Genomic DNA, 20,564 nt, shown 5'->3' with positions numbered 1-20,564 from the left:
AGGACAAGATCGCAACGGGCATTCAAACAGATTTTTTTTATTATAAACGTAGGACTGACCGAAAGAAAATTGCTAAATTTGAATGCAGGTAATATACTCGGTCACTCGATATCTCTCTCACAGTACTATTCTACACAATGCAGTAAGCTTCAATGAACAAATGAACAAAATCAATAGAGAACAAACATGGTTACATTGCTAAGAGTGGTTGCTAAGACAGACGCAGCAACATACACACTCAGTAGCGCAGCGATACTTAAGTAATGCGGTCAGCTGTATGTTTTCGTGAACGGCTACGAACGAGGCTCAACCAATCAGAATCAAGGGCCGGAACTATCCGTTTTATAATTAATAACAAAGACTATTGAATAACACAAGACGCGTCACTCGTATTATTATGAATGGGAGAAAGTGCAATGGACAATATGGCGGAATAAGTCCTGCCTTCTAAATAAGAGTCAATCGCCGATTGGTAAAGTCATCGTGTCACTGCAGCGGCCGTTAGAAGTTCCGGTTCCTATAGACCTTATGCGCCAGAGAAACAAGGGCGCTGCCATCTTAATAATATTGTCTTTGAACTTACGTTTTCGCGGTAGCTCTGTATATTTCTATGGCATCGCTGTCAAAGAATAATTAGCTGGTGAAGTGGATTTACTTGTTGTAGAGTTAATGAAAGTTATCAGTAGACCGGGAAGATTTTAAAACGAGCAGTTTATTCATAAATACCTAAGATCGCTGTGGAAATACAAACCGGAAGCCAAATGACACGGAGCGCAGCACTGAAAAGGGGCGGAGCTACATAAGGTCTATAGACCTTATTTACCAGAGAAACAAGCGCGCTGCCATATTTATTGTCTTTGAACTTCCGTTTTTGCGGTAGCCCTGTATATTTCTATGGCATCGCTGTTGAAGAATAATTAGCTGGTGAAGTGGATTTACCTGTTGTAGAGTTAATGAAAGTTATCATGAGCATTGTTATGTTTAAAGCAGATGTCTTAACAAATGTCAGTAGACAGGGGGAATTTTAAAATGAGCAGTTCATTCATAAATACATTAGATCGCTGGGGAAATATAAGCCGGAAGTCAAAAGACAACGAGCGCAGCGCTGAAAAGGGGCGGGGCTACATAATATCAGACACGCGCCTCCGAAATGAGACACAAGAGACGCGCATTTAGGACTGCGCATACGCATTATCTTGATCCAGTCTGGAAAATACCGTTTCTTGTCATGAATCGAGCGTTTAGAAACCAAATGTATAAGACAGTTGTTGTCAGATTTCATTGGTGATTTCAAACATGAAATTTAATCGAAAGCTTGGCAAACAGCTTTGGAGAATTTGATGTTTCCCCATTCAAAGAGATAGGAGCTGCACTTGCATGCCCAAGAAGCTTTTTAAAGATGGCCGCCAAGTGTAATGACTGGTCTTAAAGGGACTTTGTTAATAATTAACAACATGTACTTACTATATGGTTAGGATTAAGGTTTGATTTAAGGTTAGTTGCATGTAATTATGAATTTACTGTTATTACTACAGTAAGTACATGTAACAAGGACAATAAAATAAAGCGGTAACACTATTTTAGTGTCACTGTTGCATGTTACATGTAGTTAGTATAGTAATAACTATGAATTATGCATAATTACATGCAACTAACCCCAAACCCTAATCATAACCCTATAGTAAGTACACGTAGTTACTTAATATTACTCCGTACTTAAAGTGTATAATTACAGTGTAACAAGGACACCTTAAAATAAAGTGTAACCAATAAAGTATTACCAGTTTTTTTTTTTAAAGAAAAATGAAAGATCACACTGAACAGCACCACACTTGTTTATATAATATTTATTAGAGCACCATAGCACATTATAGCAAAATCAATTAGTTTAGCATTAAAAAAAAAAAAAATCAGTTGGCACATGAATCCGATGAATAGTTTGCAACCTCGGACTGCTTTTCGTAACTGTAAGGCTACTACGACACCCCTCCAATGGCAGAGGAGGCGTTCACACAACAGAACATGGCAGTGTAGAAGACTTTTTTATATTGCTTTGCGCTACGTTCAATTCTGATCTCTCTCAGATCACATCTGGAGTGTTATTCTTGTCAAACCCACATGTGCAATGTGAATTTTTAATTTTTTTTTGCACTTCTCGCTGATCTTAATTGAGCAGCTCCAAGTAAGTAATTGGCACTTTGCCTTTCTGATTGCCCCTTTGCCCCATCAGCCAATCAGAGTCCATGCCCGGCACACTGCTCACGGTGATTACCTGACGGAAAAAATGTGCACACGTACACAAATTAAAAAATCTAATGATTCATGTTATGCCAGTCTGAATAAGATGATGAAGGCGCACCTCATCAGCGAGCAGAGAGAGCTCACTGCTGCTGGCAGCGTCGTAGTCGTACAACACACGGGCCTTGCGGGTGCCCGAGGTGCTGCGGAGCTCGTTGAGCGCGGGTGAGGCCTGGTTGGGTGGCAGAGTGGGAAGTGAGGCGGCCGGCGGTGCCGAGGGAACTGAGACACTGGCGGAGGAGCTGCCAGCCGGCTGATTGTTATTAGTGAACGTGGATGGAAAGCTGGAGGAGATAAGGGAACAGTTACTACTGGTGGTTTAAATATAGAAATAACTATGTACATATGCTTACATCACAATTTGACTGAGGGTGAAAACAGAGGAACTGGTGTATATATATAAATATATTACAAACAAATGTAACATAGATATAAATGTGAGCCAACCTTCCCAGCTGTTTCTGCAGATTGACCATGTACTGGTAACATTGGGCATAATATGCAGCTTGAGCGTCCACAAAATCATTCAGACAACGTAAGTGATGAGCCTGATCATAAAAAGGAGAGAACAGCCGTCAGTGCATATCACATACATAAAAATAGACATGAATATACATTAATGTTCCCACAGAATCTATCATTTGACCTAGTTCGATGCATTCTGACAAATTAATTGATTTTTAATACTGATTAAAAGAATGAGCTTTTGACTGATTCATTAAAAGACAGATTCATTAAATGACTGATTCATTAAAAAAAACAGGCTCATAAAGAGTCATTTATTAAAAATTGACACAAAGAAAGAGCAGTCATTCATTAAAACTAATACAAATTGATACAAAGGATAACGCTGCATTCACACGGGTCGTCAACACTTGACGGAGGGCGTGTCTGAGACTTGCACTGACGCGACCGTCATAGTATAACAGCCAATCACATTACTTTCCGGTGTTGCATGAACGCAATAGAGTACCTCTCTATTGGTAGGCCAACCCGGAAGTTAGCGGCGCACGGGTTCCCTCGATCGAAAGCCTATGCATTTTTCCCCATAGACTTTTGGAAAATCGCAAAAAATAAGCTCTGTGTTTAACAAATCGTTATGACACTTACACGTTTTGTCTATCAAGATAATCTGTACAAGTTAACACAACATTTATACATTTTGAAGCCTAAATAAAGTCATCAGATATAAAAAGCTACCAGTAGGCTATAAACGGACTACATGCTACATACTAAATGCTGTCCAAATGTCCTGTTTGTCTTGATGACGTCTAAAGTCCCCACCAAAGGAAGTAGTCCCTTTTAGCAACCGCCATTTTTAAGACACAAAGCTTTTAAAAAAAAATAAAAATCACAATCGGGTTATAACTGGTGTGTTTTATGTCATAGATCAAAATGTGAAAATATTTAGAGGCTTTGTTAACCACAGACCTTATTTCAGGCGATTTAGCAAAAACCCATTCAAAAAACCCATTGACTTCGGGGCGATGGAACCGGAAGTCCTAAAATGCTAACTCGCTTCTGGGTTTTGCATACAAAAACACGTCATCTCAGAGGTACTCTATTGGCTATCGTCTGTGATCTGATTAGCTGACGCCTGCGTTGGTGTTTGAAAAGTTGAGAAATCTTCAACTTCCGCCGGGAGCAACACGTGTAAAGTGACGCGACAGAACCCACAATTCAGTTCGGCAACACATGACGTCACCCATTCAAAGTAAATGAGAAGCGTTAACGCCGACGCCCCGTGTGAATGCAGCGTAAGCCTTTTGACGGATTCATTAAAAGAACAGGCTCATATTAATCATTCATTAAGACTGTTTCAAAGAATGAAAAAGCCATGATTAAGAGTCTTTTTACTAACTCATTAAATAACTGATTCATTAAAAAACAGGCTGATACAAGTCATTGATTTGCAAACTCATTTAAACTAGTAGTCATGCTGTATGCTTGTTACTGTGCAATGAAGACATCACAATTAAAAGGGTGTAATTTTCTGCTGTTTTGCAGGATCTATCACATTCAATTCAAACTCCTATAAGATCATTACAAATCACACTGTATGACATGGATCTAATAAACTTGGGTACGACTAGACTGTACGATGATGACACCTCTTGAATCGGTGGCAAAATCGTACAGTGTGTACTGGGCATTAAAGCTACAATATGTACATTTTTCACCGCTAGAGGTCATCTATTCAAAACAAAGGCGCAGCTTGATGATGCCGAGATTGAGCGCGGACTCTTGGGAGATGTCGTCTTCACCTCACAGTCAGTGGAAAAAAAATCGGGACGAGACTCGGGGAGAAATCATATTCATGGATGCGATTATTAACGTTACTATAGTATGAAGCAGAGCAGGGTGAGTGATGTGAGAGCTGAACGAGGTGGCTGGAGTAATTGCTAATGAGAGACGAGCATGACACACACCTCGAGAGCAGTGGAGCTCTTATTATGCCGCAGTCTTCCAGTCAAGCGTATGAGATAACACAGCACTGTTTATCATATTAGATACATTTGACTGTTGAAAATGATGTTATAACGTTACTCTGTGCGTTTGCTTGGCAGCTGCTGTGAGACACTTGTTGCACACATTCTCTGAGGCATGGTAAAAGCATGGTACTCTGAAACTAGATTTAAACAATAAGACTAAACGTGTTGAGCTATATAATAATTCGTTTTCTGTCTATAAATGTAGCCAAAAAGTCGTTCCCTTGTCTAATAAAACGTAATATATTAAAGCGTCTTTGGTGTTTCCATGGTTTCTACAAAATAAAAACGGAAACCAGATATGACGCCATTGACAGGCGACTCTCGGCCACGTCCCTTATCCTTGGTTAAAATAGCAATTTTCTCATGATTTGCAAATAGTTGGAAACATTTGGGATATTGTAAGTACTCAACTGAACAAAATATATAACACTGACCTAGTGGTTTTTGGATATTTTACAGCAAAAATTTTACATATTGTGCCTTTAAGGCTGATTCACACCGCACAGACAAACGCCAACAAATACGTTTGTTGGGTTTTGTTGGATCATTGTGTTACCCCTGTCGGTGTCTGTTGGCGTTGGTTGGGGTTTGCTTACAGTAAACGTTCAATCAGCTTTTGTTGCTATCTGTTGGGGCAGTGTGAACATGACAGTTATTTTTCATAAAATTCTAAATCCAACGGCCAACTTGTTTGTTGCCGTCTGTCTGTGTGGTGTGAATTGGCCTTTAAAGACAGGGTGCTCAATCCTGCTTGTGGAGATCTACCTTCCTCTACCAAAGTTCAGCTGCAACCCTGATTAAACACAACTGAACCAGCCCTGTGTCCGAAATCACCCCCGATACCCTTAAATAGGGCACTATTTGAGGGAACAGCCATTTTTAGTGGTGTCCGAAACCTTGGCGGACATTATCGAGTGCACTCACTCAATCCCACAACGCACCGCAATAATGAGTGTACAACTGACGTACGTTCAATGGCTAAAGAATACTCATTATGCACTGTAAAAGTCGCACAACGAATGAATTCCTGCATCTCACCAGAAGATGGCGCCCACAGCTGAATCATCCATCCACTCATTCATTTTACAAATGTCTCGTCTGCGCCATACAGCGTAATATAATACAGGTATAAATTAATTTTTAATTGATTATTAAATTGTTTATCTAAGGTTTATAATTTCCATGACAGAATTCAAGATAAATCATTTCATCTTACTACTGGAGCTGCCAGTTTGCCAAGTTTAAAATGATTATTAAACAGCAAGCACAAACTATGCAAAAGCGGCAGCCCTTCAGTTCACTCACTCGTTTTTAGTCACTCCTTCAAGTGAACTGTGATTATTGAATTAATGTCGGGAACAGTGAATGAGAGTATAGGAGGCGATTTCGGATTCAGCCCAGATCTTCAGGAGCACTTGATAATTATGGACAGGTGTGTTGAATCAAGGTTAGATCTGAACTCTGCAGGTAGGTAGATCTCCAGGAACAGGATTGGGCACCCGTGCTTAAAGAGAAATGCTGTCATCATTTACTCACCCTCGTGTCATTCCAAGCATGTTTGACTTTTTTCTGATTAACACAAACGAAGATATTCGGAACAAATTTGGTAACAAACCATTTTGGTGCCCATTGACATCCATTATATGATTTTTTTTTTTTTTTTTTTTTTTTAAAAGATCTTTTGTGTTAAGGGGGAAAAAAGTCATACAGGTTTGGAACATCATGAGGATGAGTAAATGATGACAAAATTTTCCTTTTGGATGAACTGGCACTTTAACTTGTGTAAAGCATTATTTTGCCATGGTGCTGCATATGCTGCAGTGGCGCAGGAATCACTGATATACACAAAGGATGTGTGAGCGTACATGAGTGCTGCCGATACCCTCCAGCAGAAGTCTGGTGATCTCGGCCTGCCGGTCAAACTCACTCTGTGCTATCCTCAGTTCTGTCTCTGCCTGAGGGAAACACACACACACAAAAATCACATCACATATATCCCCACAAATAGGCTGAGAATCATATGAATGTCGAGGCTAAGCTGCTTTCTGTGCAAAGTAAATGTAACAGAGGCAGGTGGGAATATAAACAACTTTAGAGCTCCCTCTGCTGGACACAAGCAGTTCCTCATTCACGTGGCAGGGTGAGTTGATGTCAGCTGGCACTAGCAAAGATAACAGGGCAGCTGTCTCTGTTTCTCTGGTAAAAGCTGCGTTTTCTTCAACAGGGTTCGGGGAGGAAAGACTGAAGCGCACTCACCTGCTGCACCTCCTCAGCCCACAGCTGGCCAGCATTCAGAAACAGTAACAAACTTGTCAGGTCAAGTAAACAGATCAACCCAAACCACACAAACTTATCAATCCTCACAATCAACAACTTTCATAACCGTCTGGAGCTGTTATGTAAGATAAGTTTAATTGTGTCACCATTCATGCACAGACACATTCACTAGGAGGAACCAAAACAGGGAGCTGTTCAGTTTCAATGATGAGTAACAATGGGAAAAAGATTGTCATAACAATATTAATGTATGAGCACATGCACAACACTGAAACACATTCACCTCATGGTGATATTGTGCAATTTTAATGCAAATCACACTGTTAGCTGAGATTACACAGACACAGATGACACAAATATTATCAATGGTCAGAAGAAAAACAAAACCACACCAAACACAGTAACTGCATTCTGTTGCCCTCAAAGTGAAATAAATGGCGTGTTAAGCACACAAATTAGGAGAGCATTTACCGGCTATAACGTTTTGAGTGAACACAAAAACACATGAAGTAGCACAGCTATTTCTGTTCAGTTAGACAGAAATACAAACATGTGTTTATCAAGATGTGTTTTTTTTCACAGAATGATTTTCTCCAAAGATGGTGGATTTTGTGAAGGGCAAGAGAGGGCAGATGTTTAATTAGACACAGCAGACAAACCTTTAGCCACCTGACATGCAAGAAGCTGAGCATGTAAGAAAAGTGAGCCACATACTCCTCTCCCAGCGGAGGGCTTGAGTTCAGCTCCTTCGGACGGAGGCAGGCAAGCAGACAGAGAGAGACATAATGAGAGAGAACTGGGGAAAATAAGAGAGGTTAGAGATCCAAAGACAGCAGCGGACACGCAAAAAGGGCATTTAACACAAGCATCACCTCTGTTAGTTACACTGCGCTAAGAGCATTAGAGAGCTGGCGGCTAGCTTGGGGAAAGATGAAAAACAGCTTTCACTCTTCAAAACTCATCTCTTATTTGAACAAACTGTAAAATTGAATGTGGAACCTGGAAATGCCAGAAAAAAGCTGCTTATTATTACATTCTGTGTGTGTGTGTTTGCTTGTTTTCATGATTTATGAGGACACAAATTTGTATAATGACAAGGGTATTACACTGGTATTACGACGTAAACATGTTTTATGAGGACATTTCATGAGTCCTCATATTTAAAATAGCTTTAAAAACATACTAAACAATGTTTTATTAAAAATGTAAAAATGTAGAATGTTTTGTGTGATGGGTAGGTTTAGGAGTAGGGGTAGTGTAGGGGGATAGAATGTACAGTTTGTACAGTATAAAAACCATTACGCCTATGGAATGTCCTCACTAAGATAGCAAAACAAATCTGTGTGTGTGTGTATGTGTGTAAAATACTAACTGCAGAGCGAGCATCAGCCACTCTGGCCTTCTTCATTCTGTTTTTGGCTGCATCCAGATCTAGACGCTTATTCTGAAGCAGTTTGCGCTCTTTCTGTAAGGAAAGAGCACAACAACAGAAAATTGCAACAGTTTAAAGGATGAAATGTATAATATAAAATAATATAATATAGTGGTCAAAGGTACTGTATGTTCAATGGTATGCTGATGCTCACTGATATGGTTTTAAAATCTCCCTCAATGAAGTTCCGGAAGGGAGTGAGGAAATTGATGGCGGAGCTGTGAATGAACTCTTTCTCTGCGCTTCCTAACAGCTTCTCAGTCTCCCCACATTTAATGAGAGCACTACCTGCAGCACATAAGAGGATGAGAGGACATTCATCTCAGCCCACACACTCATTAAGACACATTCATCAGCTTGAAATTTACAGAAAATGGAGCTCACAAAGAGTATTTAGATGTAGATTTACAGCCACACTTCTGGGATCTTTCAACCAGTATACATTATATACTACACACAAGGGGTGTAACGGTACACAGAAGTCACGGTTTGGTACGTACCTTGGTTTTGGGGTCAGGGTTCGGTATGATTTCGGTACAACAGGAAAAATGGTCACACTTTATTTTAGGGTGTAACTCTCACTATTAACTATGACTTTTGCCTCAATATACCTGTTAATACTGCTTATTAATAGTTAGTAAGGTTGTTAAGTTTAGTTATTGGGTAGGATTATGAGATGTAGAATATGGTCATGCAGAATAAGCCATTAATATCTTCTTTATAAGTACTAACAGACAGTCAATATCCTAGTAAAATGCATGGACCCCAAACTAAAGTGTTACCAGACAAAGGAACAAATCCACAATGCTAGGTTTCTTTTCATTTATTTCGAATAGACAGTAGTGCAAATCACAGTTTGATCCACATAGCGGCATTTAGTCCCCTAATTGGTACAGTACAGCCTCCTTTAGTGTATTAAGCACTAAGCAGTAAACACAATGCACTCTTGCATGTGTTATATTTTTTTTTTTGCATATTTTAGGTATTTGGTCACAGCTACAAAACTGAAAAGCATCTTGTGTTATAAAAGTACAAAAAAAATAGAATAATGAAAAATAAAACTTGTGCATCAGGAGTGTCAGAATATGCTCCACTTAAACCCTCCTATACTTAATTTTCAGTTGAGAGCGTGAGACTTTCAAAGTATTTGCATGCACACTCGTCATTCACGTATGTGCTGTTCTTCTTTTGCTCTTTTTCCTGTTGTGGTGGTTAGCAAATAGCTTTGTATTATGTATTGTATTATTATTATTATTCTGGATTGGAGTGTGGATCACCCGTGACTAACTGTATTCGTCGTCTAACTGCATAAACCAAACCGTGACTTCCGTATCGTACGGTTCGGGACAAATACATGTACCGTTACACCCCAACAATACGCATTATCCTATATATACACACTACTGTTCAAAACTTTGAGATTTTTTTTTAATACATCAAAAGTGACAGTAAAGTCATTTATAATGTTACAAAACTTTCTGTTTCAAATAAATGCTTTTCTTTTTAACTTTCTATTCATCAATGAATCTTTAAAAAGAAAATGTATCACGGTTTCCACAAAAATATTAAGCAGCACAACTTTTTTCAACACTGATAATAATCAGAATTGTATCTTGAGCACTGAGTCAGCATATTAGGATGATTTCTGAACGATCATGTGACACTGAAGACTGGAGTAATGATGCTGAAAATTCAGCTTTGACATCACATGAATAAATTATATTTTAAAATATATTCAAATAGAAAACAGCTATTTTAAATTTTAATAATATTTCACAATTTTTACTGTATTTTTTTGTCAAATAAATTAAGACTTGGTGAGCTTAAGAGACTTCTTTTAACAAGTCTAGTTTACACATATATCCCTAGATACATATTATTTGTATAAAGAGTATAAAATTAGTTATTGCTTAATGATCAATAGAACTGCTTCACTAAAAGCTGCTTGTCTGAAGAAGCGTGTTTGCTTTTTGTGACGTCACAATAATTTCATGGATATGTTCATAGCCCCAAAAACTAGTTGAGACTGTCTGGGTCTAGGGGTCAGTGGGACAAGATCATGTAATGAGCTCACCGTACGCTGTTCCAGGTCCAAACTCGTGTCCCGAGTCAATCATGCACTCCCCTAGCAACTCGTGGTTGTTGGCACGTGTTGGGACTTTTTTGTCTAGCATCTCGTAAAGGAACTCCTCCATGCGGACATCTACACACATCAGACAAATTCAATTAAGACCAGCAAGAGTCAGATGAGACCACATGCAACCTCTTAAGCAAGGCCTGTCAACCACAGGCACAAATAACTGCTGCTGAATATCAAAAATATCTTACAAAGGGTTACTGTGGATTTGTGTGCTTGTCAAGAAAAAAATCATGAGCCTTCCCTTTTATGCTGATATAAGCTGCTTGGGAAATAAAGCAAAGTGAACTTCTATGCCGCCAAAATAAAGATAGAGATATGTTTCTTTCTTATTTCTAAGACAATCTAAGATTATAAATACAAGATAAAACCCACATTGTTTTGACTTTCTGGCTGAACAGCTAAAAATACTCATCATTAGGGCTGGGTCCTAATCCCATTGCAAGGAACAGATGGGGAACTTAACACTTTTCTCCTGCAATTAGAGTCACTGCAATAGCAGGATGATTTCATAAACTGTAACCCTGAGTTCATTTCCTCTCTACTGGTGACACAAATTTACACAAATAACAGTGACTTGCACTATTGCTGAACTACAGTCCTGTTTAATCACATGCATTTCTTCTTACTGGGGTTCGGCTGCAGCACAACTTCGGTCTGTTTCATGATCTTCTCTGTCCAGTGTTTGGTGGATTCTGCCCGAATCAAAAGGGTCTCCAGATGGGCATCTAGCTCAGTCTTTTCCGCCTGCCCAAACTTCTCCTCTGTGAACTACATGGATTGCAAACAGTTTTTTGAAGCAGTACAGTTTACATATTACATTTGACTTTTAACAGTTGACTTAGTGTTAGAGTTCACACGTTCCAGCTGTGGTCTCAAAACCAAAACCTAGTGAGCTGCTGACCTAAACAGCATTTCTGGCTAACATGACTTTTTACCACAGTTTATCTCTCTATCTATCTATATACTGTCACCACCCCCATGTTGTTCTAAACTAATGAATATGAATTTTCTGTAAATCATCAAAAGGAGATGTTAGGCAGAATGACAGTCTTGGTCACTATTCACTTTGAATTGGTGAATGGTGACTTCGGCTGTCAGTCCATAGCAATCTGCTTTTGACCTCCTCAGAAAAGAGTGAAAGACAGTCATACAGACATGAGGGTTTTTAAATGAAGACACACACAACTGTCAATTTGGCTGAACTGTCGTTTTAAGTAAAGTAAATAAAAACAATTTAAAAATAAACAAGAGTCTAAACGCCTCGTCTTCAGGGTTTTAAAGTAATTTAAAGACATTAACTACCTGCACAGCACGGCTGAGGAAAGTGCCCGCGTCCGCTGCTAGTCGTCTAACGTTGAACTCCATGTCTGTGTGTTTATGAATATACTGATGTTTCAAACCTTCAGTGTGAACTGAAGCCTGTTAGCAAACACAGATTAGCCTGCTGTAGCCTCTCTCCGTCCGGCCAAAACACTTATGAATTCAGCTCGCTTTGTCGTGATAAGCGTGTAGTCCATGTAAAACCCCGCAACTGGAAAGATATCTAATGAAAAATAAACGCGTAAAACTGTGTTAAGGCTGTCTGGTGTGGGTATTGTGATGTATCTGTCAGCAGTGTAGCTGCTAGCGCAGCGCAGCGGCTGTTGGAGTGAGTGAGTGTGAGGAGGAAGGACAAACTCAACGAGAGACAGCGAATGTGTCTCAAACCCTAGTGTGCTGCCTACTTAGACAGCAGTTTGGCTATAAAATATAATATAGTCCATAGATCCATAGATAGCTATGAATAAATAATAGGAAATAATAATTAAAATTAGAAAAAATAGAAAAAAAAACCAAAACATTGCTGGTGTTCATCTTGAGTCAAAACAATGGCACTGACATATTTTAAGATATGTCAGTACAAGTTGCTTTCAGTTAAAACAGCTCAGACATACATTTTAGTCTAGGACTAGCCAAAGCCTTGTCTGTGACTTTTTACCAGACAAAAAAAAGTCTGTGACTTTTTTTTTTTTTTTTTCTAAAATTTTAAATTTATATGAAATAACAAAAAAATATTAAAACAAATATAAGGTTTTAGGTTGTCAAAACCAGCACGGAATAGTAGGAAATTAAAAATAAATAGCCTAAACCAAATAAAATATGAAAAAAACTTTTTAAAGTAGTTTTTATTCGTGATCAACTGCTCAATGTTTGGTCTATAAAGTTTTCGTAATGTCCACTAGATGGCGCTATCGGTCAAAACAGGTTGTTGAGTAGTTTAGCGTTTATTTGACCTTTTAGTACAACAATAACAAATACAAGGTGTTTTCATTAAACATTGGTTTAATGCCACAGTATATCATTTTCTGCATGCCTTGTTATTTAATAAAACAAAGGTATCAAGTTATAACTTTTTAATATTTTAAGCTACAACTTTCATGAACTGTCTCATTAAAATTACAACAACCATGGAAGATGATCTTTAGGCAAAAAATCATAAGAACACGTATGATTTTATATTCATATCAATTATTGTCCACGTATTAAAGGGATAGTTCACCCAAAAATGAAAATTCTGTCATTAACTACTCACCCTCATGTTGTTTCAAACCTGCAAGACAAATTTTCTGAAGAGACTCGATCTATTTATGTGATGAACAGATTTAATTTAGGCTTTTATTCACAAATAAACAATGATAGCAAACATAAGCAGAAGCTCAACTGAACCTGCTTGACATACATGCTGCATAACACATGAGAATGAAGATCAGTGGTTCTCGCATATAAAGCAAACAAGATTAAGCTTCCGTTTACCACAACTGCTGTGTGTTGATGAATGTTTATATCTGAATAAAAGCCTAAATTCAATCTGTTAATCATATAAAGCAATCATGTCTCTTCAGAAAATCTGGACTAAACCGCTCCATTCAAATGGATTAGTTTTACGATATTTATGAACTTTTTGAATCGTCAAAGTTTCAGTTGCGTAGCTGTCTATGGAGAAAGCTCTCAAATTTCATCAAAAAGATCTTCATTTGTGTTCAGAAGATGAATGAAAGTCTTACGGGTTTAGAATGACATAATTGTGAGTAATTAATGACACAATTTTAATTTTTGGATGAACTAACCCTTTAACTTTGCATACTAAAAAGTTAAAGCTGTTGGAGATGAACAACTTTCTTTGCAAGATCTAACAAAGTGTTGTATCGCAAAGTCTTGCTTTTCCAAGAACTTGGTATTCCTTCAACTCCAACCTGGGGGGAAAAAAAAAAGTGTCACAGTATTAGATATTAAGAGCCATTACATAACCACAAAAGTTACTGCATAGTCATTCTGTCATGCATGTATGACATAATCACCTGATGAAAGATTGGAATTGATTGCTCAGTTACAGATAAGTTTTCAACAACAGATAACACAAGAAGAGTTTGACCTTGATTACATATAGACTACTTTGTATTGTGATAAAACAATGTGGTCTAACAGATCACAAGGTCATTATTTTTGCAGTACCTGAGCTCCAATGCAGGCACCAATAAAGGAGCTCCTGCTGGAGGTGCATCCACCACAGCTCATTGTGTCCCGGACAGCCTGCTCATAGCCACTAGCCGTCAGAACCCCATGCAGCGCTGCCAGGAATGCACCTGGCAAACCTGAGGGACATGACATAGCTGCTGAATTACCCATGACTAACAATCAAAAATAACAACAGAACTAAATGCTTCAGCTAAAGAGACATGGGCCTACTGTATAGTCTGCTTAAGACAGTCGTAAGACAATAATACAAGATCAGCTACAGGTTAACTGAATGTAACTAACCTCAGGTGTTTGGAAACACAGTGGGAATGAGCTCTTTGGGTTTCTTGCTCAGATTGTCCTTTACTTGATGAATGTGTCCTGAATTAGAAAACAAAAATCAGACTGATTTTGGATATTAAATGATATCTTTGTGATATACACACAGTTCGACATGAATCCCAGGTACAAATGATGCATTAACCACAACTAAAATGCAGAGACAAGAGATACAGTGTAATATGACTTTGTCTGTGTATAAGAATCCAGCTCATAATACTAATAATAACAATACCAAGCTGCTTATACCAACTATAGCTTTGTCCAGATCCTGAGGGTTTTGTCTGTTTGGGTCATTGAGCTGTTTCAGCACTGCATCCAGGGCCTTGGGATCAGGACCATTCAGGATGAAATGCTCCAAAAACCTGAAAAAAGAGCATAACGCTGACATTTCCCATCATATTAATACACCACTTCCACACACAATTTAAACTGTCATATGCTACCATCTAAGTATCATATTGAACTGAAATAAATAGCCTTGTTTCTGTGGCAAATAGTGCTTAGCTGTATGTACATGTGTCACAGCTCATGTTGCCAATCATACATTACCAACCTAGCAGCAGCGAGAGTTACCGCCACACAAATGTCATTGTTTTGTGTGACACGGGTGGCTTCCTCAACCCTCTCCAACATCTCTGGTTTTCCAGCATAGCATGCTACAATGGGAGCCAGCTTTGCCACTCCATCTATTTGATTATCAGTTTCACAACCTGAAAAGTGTCAAGATTTATAATTGCCCATCTCCTTCCAATTTACATAAAATGTTCTTATAATTATTATACATTTGAAAAACATTTAAATGAATTAGTGTTTATTAACAATAATGTGGCTACACAAAATATTTAGGAGGACGGTTATCTGACTTAGTTGTTCGCAGCAACAGAACTGACAGTACCTGTCTCTTCTTTGCCTGCATCCACATTTTTAATAAAGCTCTTAAGGCTTGCTTGTCTCCAGGGTCCCTCAATAGGTAGTTGAGGCCTGGGAGCTTGAGAGAAAAAAAAAAAAATCATGAATAATTCGGGAAAACTCATATTTGAAAACAAAAGAAACTTCACCATCTGTCTAGGGTTATGAGTCAAAATTAAAAATGACAGACAAACATGCTGGCATGGTTATCATTGTTAACTAAAACCAAAATTGAAAGATGAAATAAAAAATATTAATGAAAAATATATATTAGATGAAAAACTTAAACTAAAATTAGAAATGTTGCCTCGGCAACTCACTGAAATAAGTTTAAGTTGAAGCGTGAAAATTACTAATTGGAAACTAAAACCGAACTAATACTAAAACTATAATACAAATAAACCATTATAGCAATTAGAGGTTGCACAGACTAGTCGACTTTAACGCTCTGCCATGATGCTTTAAGCTTGACGTTGACTAGATGCTGATCATGGACTACAGAGGGCGCAAGAGGATAAGAAATCTTTGAAGTCTATATTTACGCTCCATATCCAACAGTTAATGACAAATAAAGGCATACTCTGAGAGCGCTCCACAAGATATGTTTGATTATACCATCTGGATTCTCAATATTGATCGGGTGAATGAACATTTTAAACAGCTTATTGTACACACTGCTGCTTTATAACACGCACACATATAAAGCATAGCTCGCACATCACGTACACAAACAGAAACATTTAGTAGCGCAGAAATGTGTTGTCAACACTGTTCTGTGATTTATCAAGAAAATAGCTTTGAACTGAAAAGTTCTAGCATACATTTCGTAGTAACTAAAACCCACAGCTTCACTATTACTAGAGAGACGCTGCCAGGTAGAATTAATTCACACACACAATCACTCTCTCACATTCATATAAATGTAATGTTTACTGTGCTACTTTATCTGTATCTGATTTAGAATGAGCAGAAATCTGTGAGAAATATAACGACCCAAAGACAAAAGAACGGATAAAAATAAGCTGTGATGTAGGAGCAATAGCCCTGTTGTGGGCAGCGCTGTGTCATATGCCATATAGCTTGCACAAGGCAACCCACGTTCGAGTCGCAGCTCTAGGTTCATGCTTATTTGTTCATTAATGATGTCATCAGCGACTAGTTGACGTCGACTCGACTTTAATCACATAAATGTCTGAAGTTGTTCAACCCCTAATAGCAATACAAAACTAATAACACATCTCAGATTACGAATGTAACCATGAACGGGAACGAGACACTGCATCTTGGATTGACGTTATGGGGAACGCCACCAGCGTGACCGGTGTCTGAAGCATGTGTGCAAACAAATGTTGGGTTTGCACACATGCTTCAGACGCCGGTCTCGCTGATGGTGTTCCCCATAATGTCAATCCAAGATGCAGTGTTGAGTTCTACTTCAAAAAGGAACTAATGAAAATGACAAAAGCACATAACAAAATTTAAACTGAAAATTTAAAAACAAAAGCTAATTAAAAATATGAATAAAAATTATAATAGTATATAAACAATACTAGAACAACAGGTGTAGGTATGTTTTAAAAATGTACATTAAATTATTTGTATGTTTTGTATTTTATATATGATTATAATGTCTATATTTATATTTTATAATTAAAAGTAAAATATAAGGACATACTGTATATATAATTATAACTTGTTTGTCATAATGTAGAAAAAAACAAATATACCATGGAATATTTCAAGAATAACTAGTAAAAAATTAAAAAAATAAAGAAAATTTCCTTGTGCAATGGATTTAATCTACCTCCTTTGTCTCTGTAAGGATCATTGACTGGTGTGTCATATTCAGATCCTGGTCCAAAGAACTTGTAGTTGCGCTGCTTCAAATCTTCCACATTCAGACCTGTTAACCCATGAACCACAACACGTAAAAAAAATATGGTGATATACATAGGCATTATAGTCAGGTTTTCATATTGTTACATACTGGAATGTATCATGTTAGAATTGTTTTGTTTTGTCACCTCCACACTCAGACAGGGACTCCAGGAGAACAAATGCTTGATCTCCATAGCAGCTCTGCTGTCCAGTGTTCCTCTTGTAGAACGGGTTGGCAGACTCCGGGCGGAACTCAGGCTGAGGACTTTCAGAGAGTAACACACTCAGCTTCTGCAGGTCATAGACCCAGTGGAGTGGTTGTGCTGCAGATATGAACACAAATCTGTGTATACATTTGACTAAGGGACACATTACCTGCTTCTATAAATAATTACTGTAGTAATGACAAGAACAATGTGTGATTACAATGCAATGGCATACACGTGCATGTTCTATTACTCAATGCTTATAAATACACAGTAACATTTACTGTAACACTGCGATGTCAATTCAACTGTGATATATTAGTACAGATCGTGACTATGTTGCTATATATAAAATATTGTGTTACTAGTATTCGTAAGTAATGCAAACCTGCAGCATCGGCCACAGCTGAGGCAATGATTGCTCCGATAGCCCTGTCAGCCAGGGCAAGAGCCATCTGTGACAGAGAGATAAAATGCTCAGAAACAAAATATGAGAACTGTATCATGTTCACCTAAGCTTAGAATATATATATATATATATATATATATATATATATATATATATATATATATATATATATATATTCAACATACACAAGGTTGTACTCGTACTAATGTTTAATACAGTTTAAAACGAAAGTGTTTCTCACCTTGAAATCCTGAAAATTCTTCAACCGGAATCTGAACTTTGAAAGTTACATATGCATTTAATGTGGAAGCGCTTGTTGTGTTATGGAACTGCGATTCTCGTGTTGCTGATTGGACGGAATTATGCACGTGACAACATAACGCCTCACATGCACGTGCTACGTCGACTTAAAAAAAAAAAACATATGTATGATTTAACTGCTAAATAAAAAACAAATTACCAAATAAATAACTAATAATGTTATTAAAATGATAGGCGAATTTATTTTTGATATATTTGCTGCTGGTTCATTCATTAATTTATTCACTGAACCACACTATAAAATCGCTTTCATAAATTTGTCTGAAAAAAATAAAATAATAACAATAAAGCAAACTGATTTTACTAGAAAACTCACTCATGGTCATTAATGTACATTTCAGATAAGACAAGGTAAAATAATGAAATATGCACATCTTCATTACTGGAAAAGATGAATAAGAGAACTTTAAAGCACTGTCTGTGTAAGTTCGCTCCTAAATAAACTTCTCCATCTTTGTATTTTTAATGGTCAGCTCTCTAAAGCCATGTTTAATCCATCTGGAATGTCCGGTGAAAGGGCTACAAACAATTGCCTTACACTTATTAAACTACTCTTCATAATATAACAACAACAACAACAACAACAATAAGTAGCTCAGTGTATTGTTCTTAATGGTTTCCTTTGTTCTGGACATTATTAATTTATTTACAGTTTTACAGCGTAATAGAAATCCTTTAAAGTCAGTATGATATTTAAGAGGAGGAAAGAGAGAAATCTGCAAAAGGTATTAAACTTATTATAGTTTGCGGCAAGAACCCATCAGATAACTAACGGAAAAGGAAACGCATTTGATAGGCTAAGGGGGGCGAAATTATCCTACTATGATAAAGACTTGTCTCTTAATATTCATGAGACGAGCCTTCGCCATTGGCAGATTACAACACAGCGTCAACAACGTGTCATTAATATTCATAAGATGAGACTTCTTTGGAAGATTACCAGGCAACGCCACACGACTCAATTATTTTAAAAACTTTACCACACTAGAATTCGTAACTGGGGGATTTATAGTCCTGGTATACGCGGATAAACCCAAATTAGTGCGCACAAGTCTCAGTTTTGGCAACTAAGAGCGTACGCTAAAAAAAGAAAACCACGGATGCCAAATATAACGCAAGGTGTGCGCTCTGCTTCGGGTGTTTCTACATCTCAGCTTCATTTACCGCTGTCAGATTTATTTCACAGTTGTTGGTTTTAATTTTATACGCGCATTATGGAGTACTGGAGGCAGTGCAGCTTGTGGCTGATCAACTGTAAAGTTTTGCCCCGGAATCATCGGGTCACGGCTGATTCGGCGCAGGTTTTTGATTTGGCCCAAACTCTTCGGGATGGGGTGCTTCTGTGCCAACTGCTGAACAATCTCAGACCCGACACCATTAACCTGAAAGAGATCAATCTCAGACCACAGATGTCACAGGTGAGCGCAAACAGTAGTCAGACGTGTGTTATTTTATTACTTGTATGAACTACTACTGTAATAAACTTTGTATTTTTATTTTTATAATGTATTGAAGTTACGCAAACACTAACCTACTGACACGGGACTCCCATAAGACTCCTATAGTACATATAATACATGAGAAGTATATAGCTCTTTCAGTACATTTCTTTCTAACCTGCATATTATATACAGTAGCCTATATTTTGACATTTTCATAAGTTTAAGTCATTTAAACCTGTATAGTACTAGCCAGTGCCATAGTACTAAGGATCCCCATTGCCAGTGGCAGCATAGACTTCTCTTCACAAAGGGCCCAGTGGTAGATATACACAGCTCTCTTTGTATACTGCATCATTCAGTCAGTCTGCAAAGCTCTCAACAAACTGGGTAAACACTGAGCTAATGAAACATCAATTTTTAAATGTACATCGTGTTTTGGTAGAGACCCAAAAGTTGTCCAGATGAATGTTCTGTCTGATTCGCCGCTGTGTGTAAGTAAGTGTTTAGGGCTCAGAAGTCTCAGGCAGTCTGCCCAGGGCCAAACGACTCTTCCCAGATGCCCCTGTTTCACTCCAGTGACCTGATAAAATCCAACTTTGATGTGACTGATTTTTAAACTCACAAATCCACCCTTCTGGTTTGACGAGACAAAGTCAGTCTCCAGCAGACAACGGAAAAGAGCAATTTTCACCAACATCCCTCGCTGCCTTAGTCAGAATTATCTGACTCCTGTAGTTGTGTATTTTGATAAGTGTGATTTTTGTCCTCTGAAATTACTTTACATTATTTTAAATAAATGAATGTGAAATTATCAAACTATTGAAATTAAATACAGCTGTCATGACACAGACACTTTTGCTCATAGTAGTGAGAAGTTAAAACCAACCTTATCTATTGTGATCTTTGACTGGAATGAAAAATGC

General features: G+C 37.8%; 3 protein-coding genes across 10 annotated transcripts in view; 1 reads left to right on the top strand and 2 right to left on the bottom strand.

Annotated features, from left to right (window-relative positions):
- Positions 1-1,831: 1,831 nt before the first annotated feature.
- On the bottom strand, positions 1,832-12,322 carry sh3glb1b (SH3-domain GRB2-like endophilin B1b). Of its 4 annotated transcripts, XM_051911518.1 has the most exons (11): positions 11,942-12,322; positions 11,266-11,407; positions 10,574-10,702; positions 8,654-8,787; positions 8,440-8,532; positions 7,727-7,813; positions 7,047-7,070; positions 6,656-6,745; positions 2,746-2,846; positions 2,360-2,582; positions 1,832-2,272 (listed from the first exon to the last, which is right to left on the bottom strand). In XM_051911518.1, exons 1-11 carry the CDS (start codon positions 12,002-12,004, stop codon positions 2,165-2,167), a joined length of 1,194 nt encoding a protein of 397 aa, XP_051767478.1. In that variant the 5' UTR covers positions 12,005-12,322; the 3' UTR covers positions 1,832-2,164. The 4 variants fall into 4 exon arrangements, with proteins under 4 accessions (XP_051767478.1, XP_051767498.1, XP_051767481.1 ...); XM_051911538.1 differs by lacking the exon at positions 7,727-7,813 and having other exon boundaries at positions 7,047-7,106; positions 8,407-8,532; XM_051911521.1 differs by lacking the exon at positions 7,047-7,070.
- Positions 12,323-12,943: 621 nt separating this feature from the next.
- Positions 12,944-18,249, bottom strand: selenoj (selenoprotein J). The gene is made up of 10 exons (XM_051911551.1): positions 18,120-18,249; positions 17,858-17,924; positions 17,410-17,586; positions 17,190-17,288; positions 15,372-15,464; positions 15,030-15,186; positions 14,723-14,838; positions 14,438-14,515; positions 14,132-14,271; positions 12,944-13,872 (listed from the first exon to the last, which is right to left on the bottom strand). Exons 2-10 carry the CDS (start codon positions 17,922-17,924, stop codon positions 13,771-13,773), a joined length of 1,029 nt encoding a protein of 342 aa, XP_051767511.1. The 5' UTR covers positions 18,120-18,249; the 3' UTR covers positions 12,944-13,770.
- Positions 18,250-18,291: 42 nt separating this feature from the next.
- Positions 18,292-20,564, top strand: part of vav3b (vav 3 guanine nucleotide exchange factor b) — a 53,707-nt gene continuing 51,434 nt past the window's right edge. For 4 of the 5 annotated variants that reach the window (XM_051911507.1, XM_051911500.1, XM_051911516.1 and 1 more), the window contains exon 1: positions 18,292-19,617. In XM_051911507.1, coding sequence (XP_051767467.1) covers positions 19,414-19,617 — 204 coding nt within the window. In that variant the 5' untranslated portion in view covers positions 18,292-19,413. The remainder of the gene's footprint in view (positions 19,618-20,564) is intronic. The other variant, XM_051911517.1, reaches the window with a different exon arrangement.

This window comes from Ctenopharyngodon idella, chromosome 2 (genome assembly GCF_019924925.1).
Source record: "Ctenopharyngodon idella isolate HZGC_01 chromosome 2, HZGC01, whole genome shotgun sequence".
Classification (NCBI taxonomy): Eukaryota; Metazoa; Chordata; class Actinopteri; order Cypriniformes; family Xenocyprididae; genus Ctenopharyngodon; species Ctenopharyngodon idella.
Note: the sequence above shows the minus strand (reverse complement) of the source record. Positions and strands in the feature narration are given on the sequence as shown.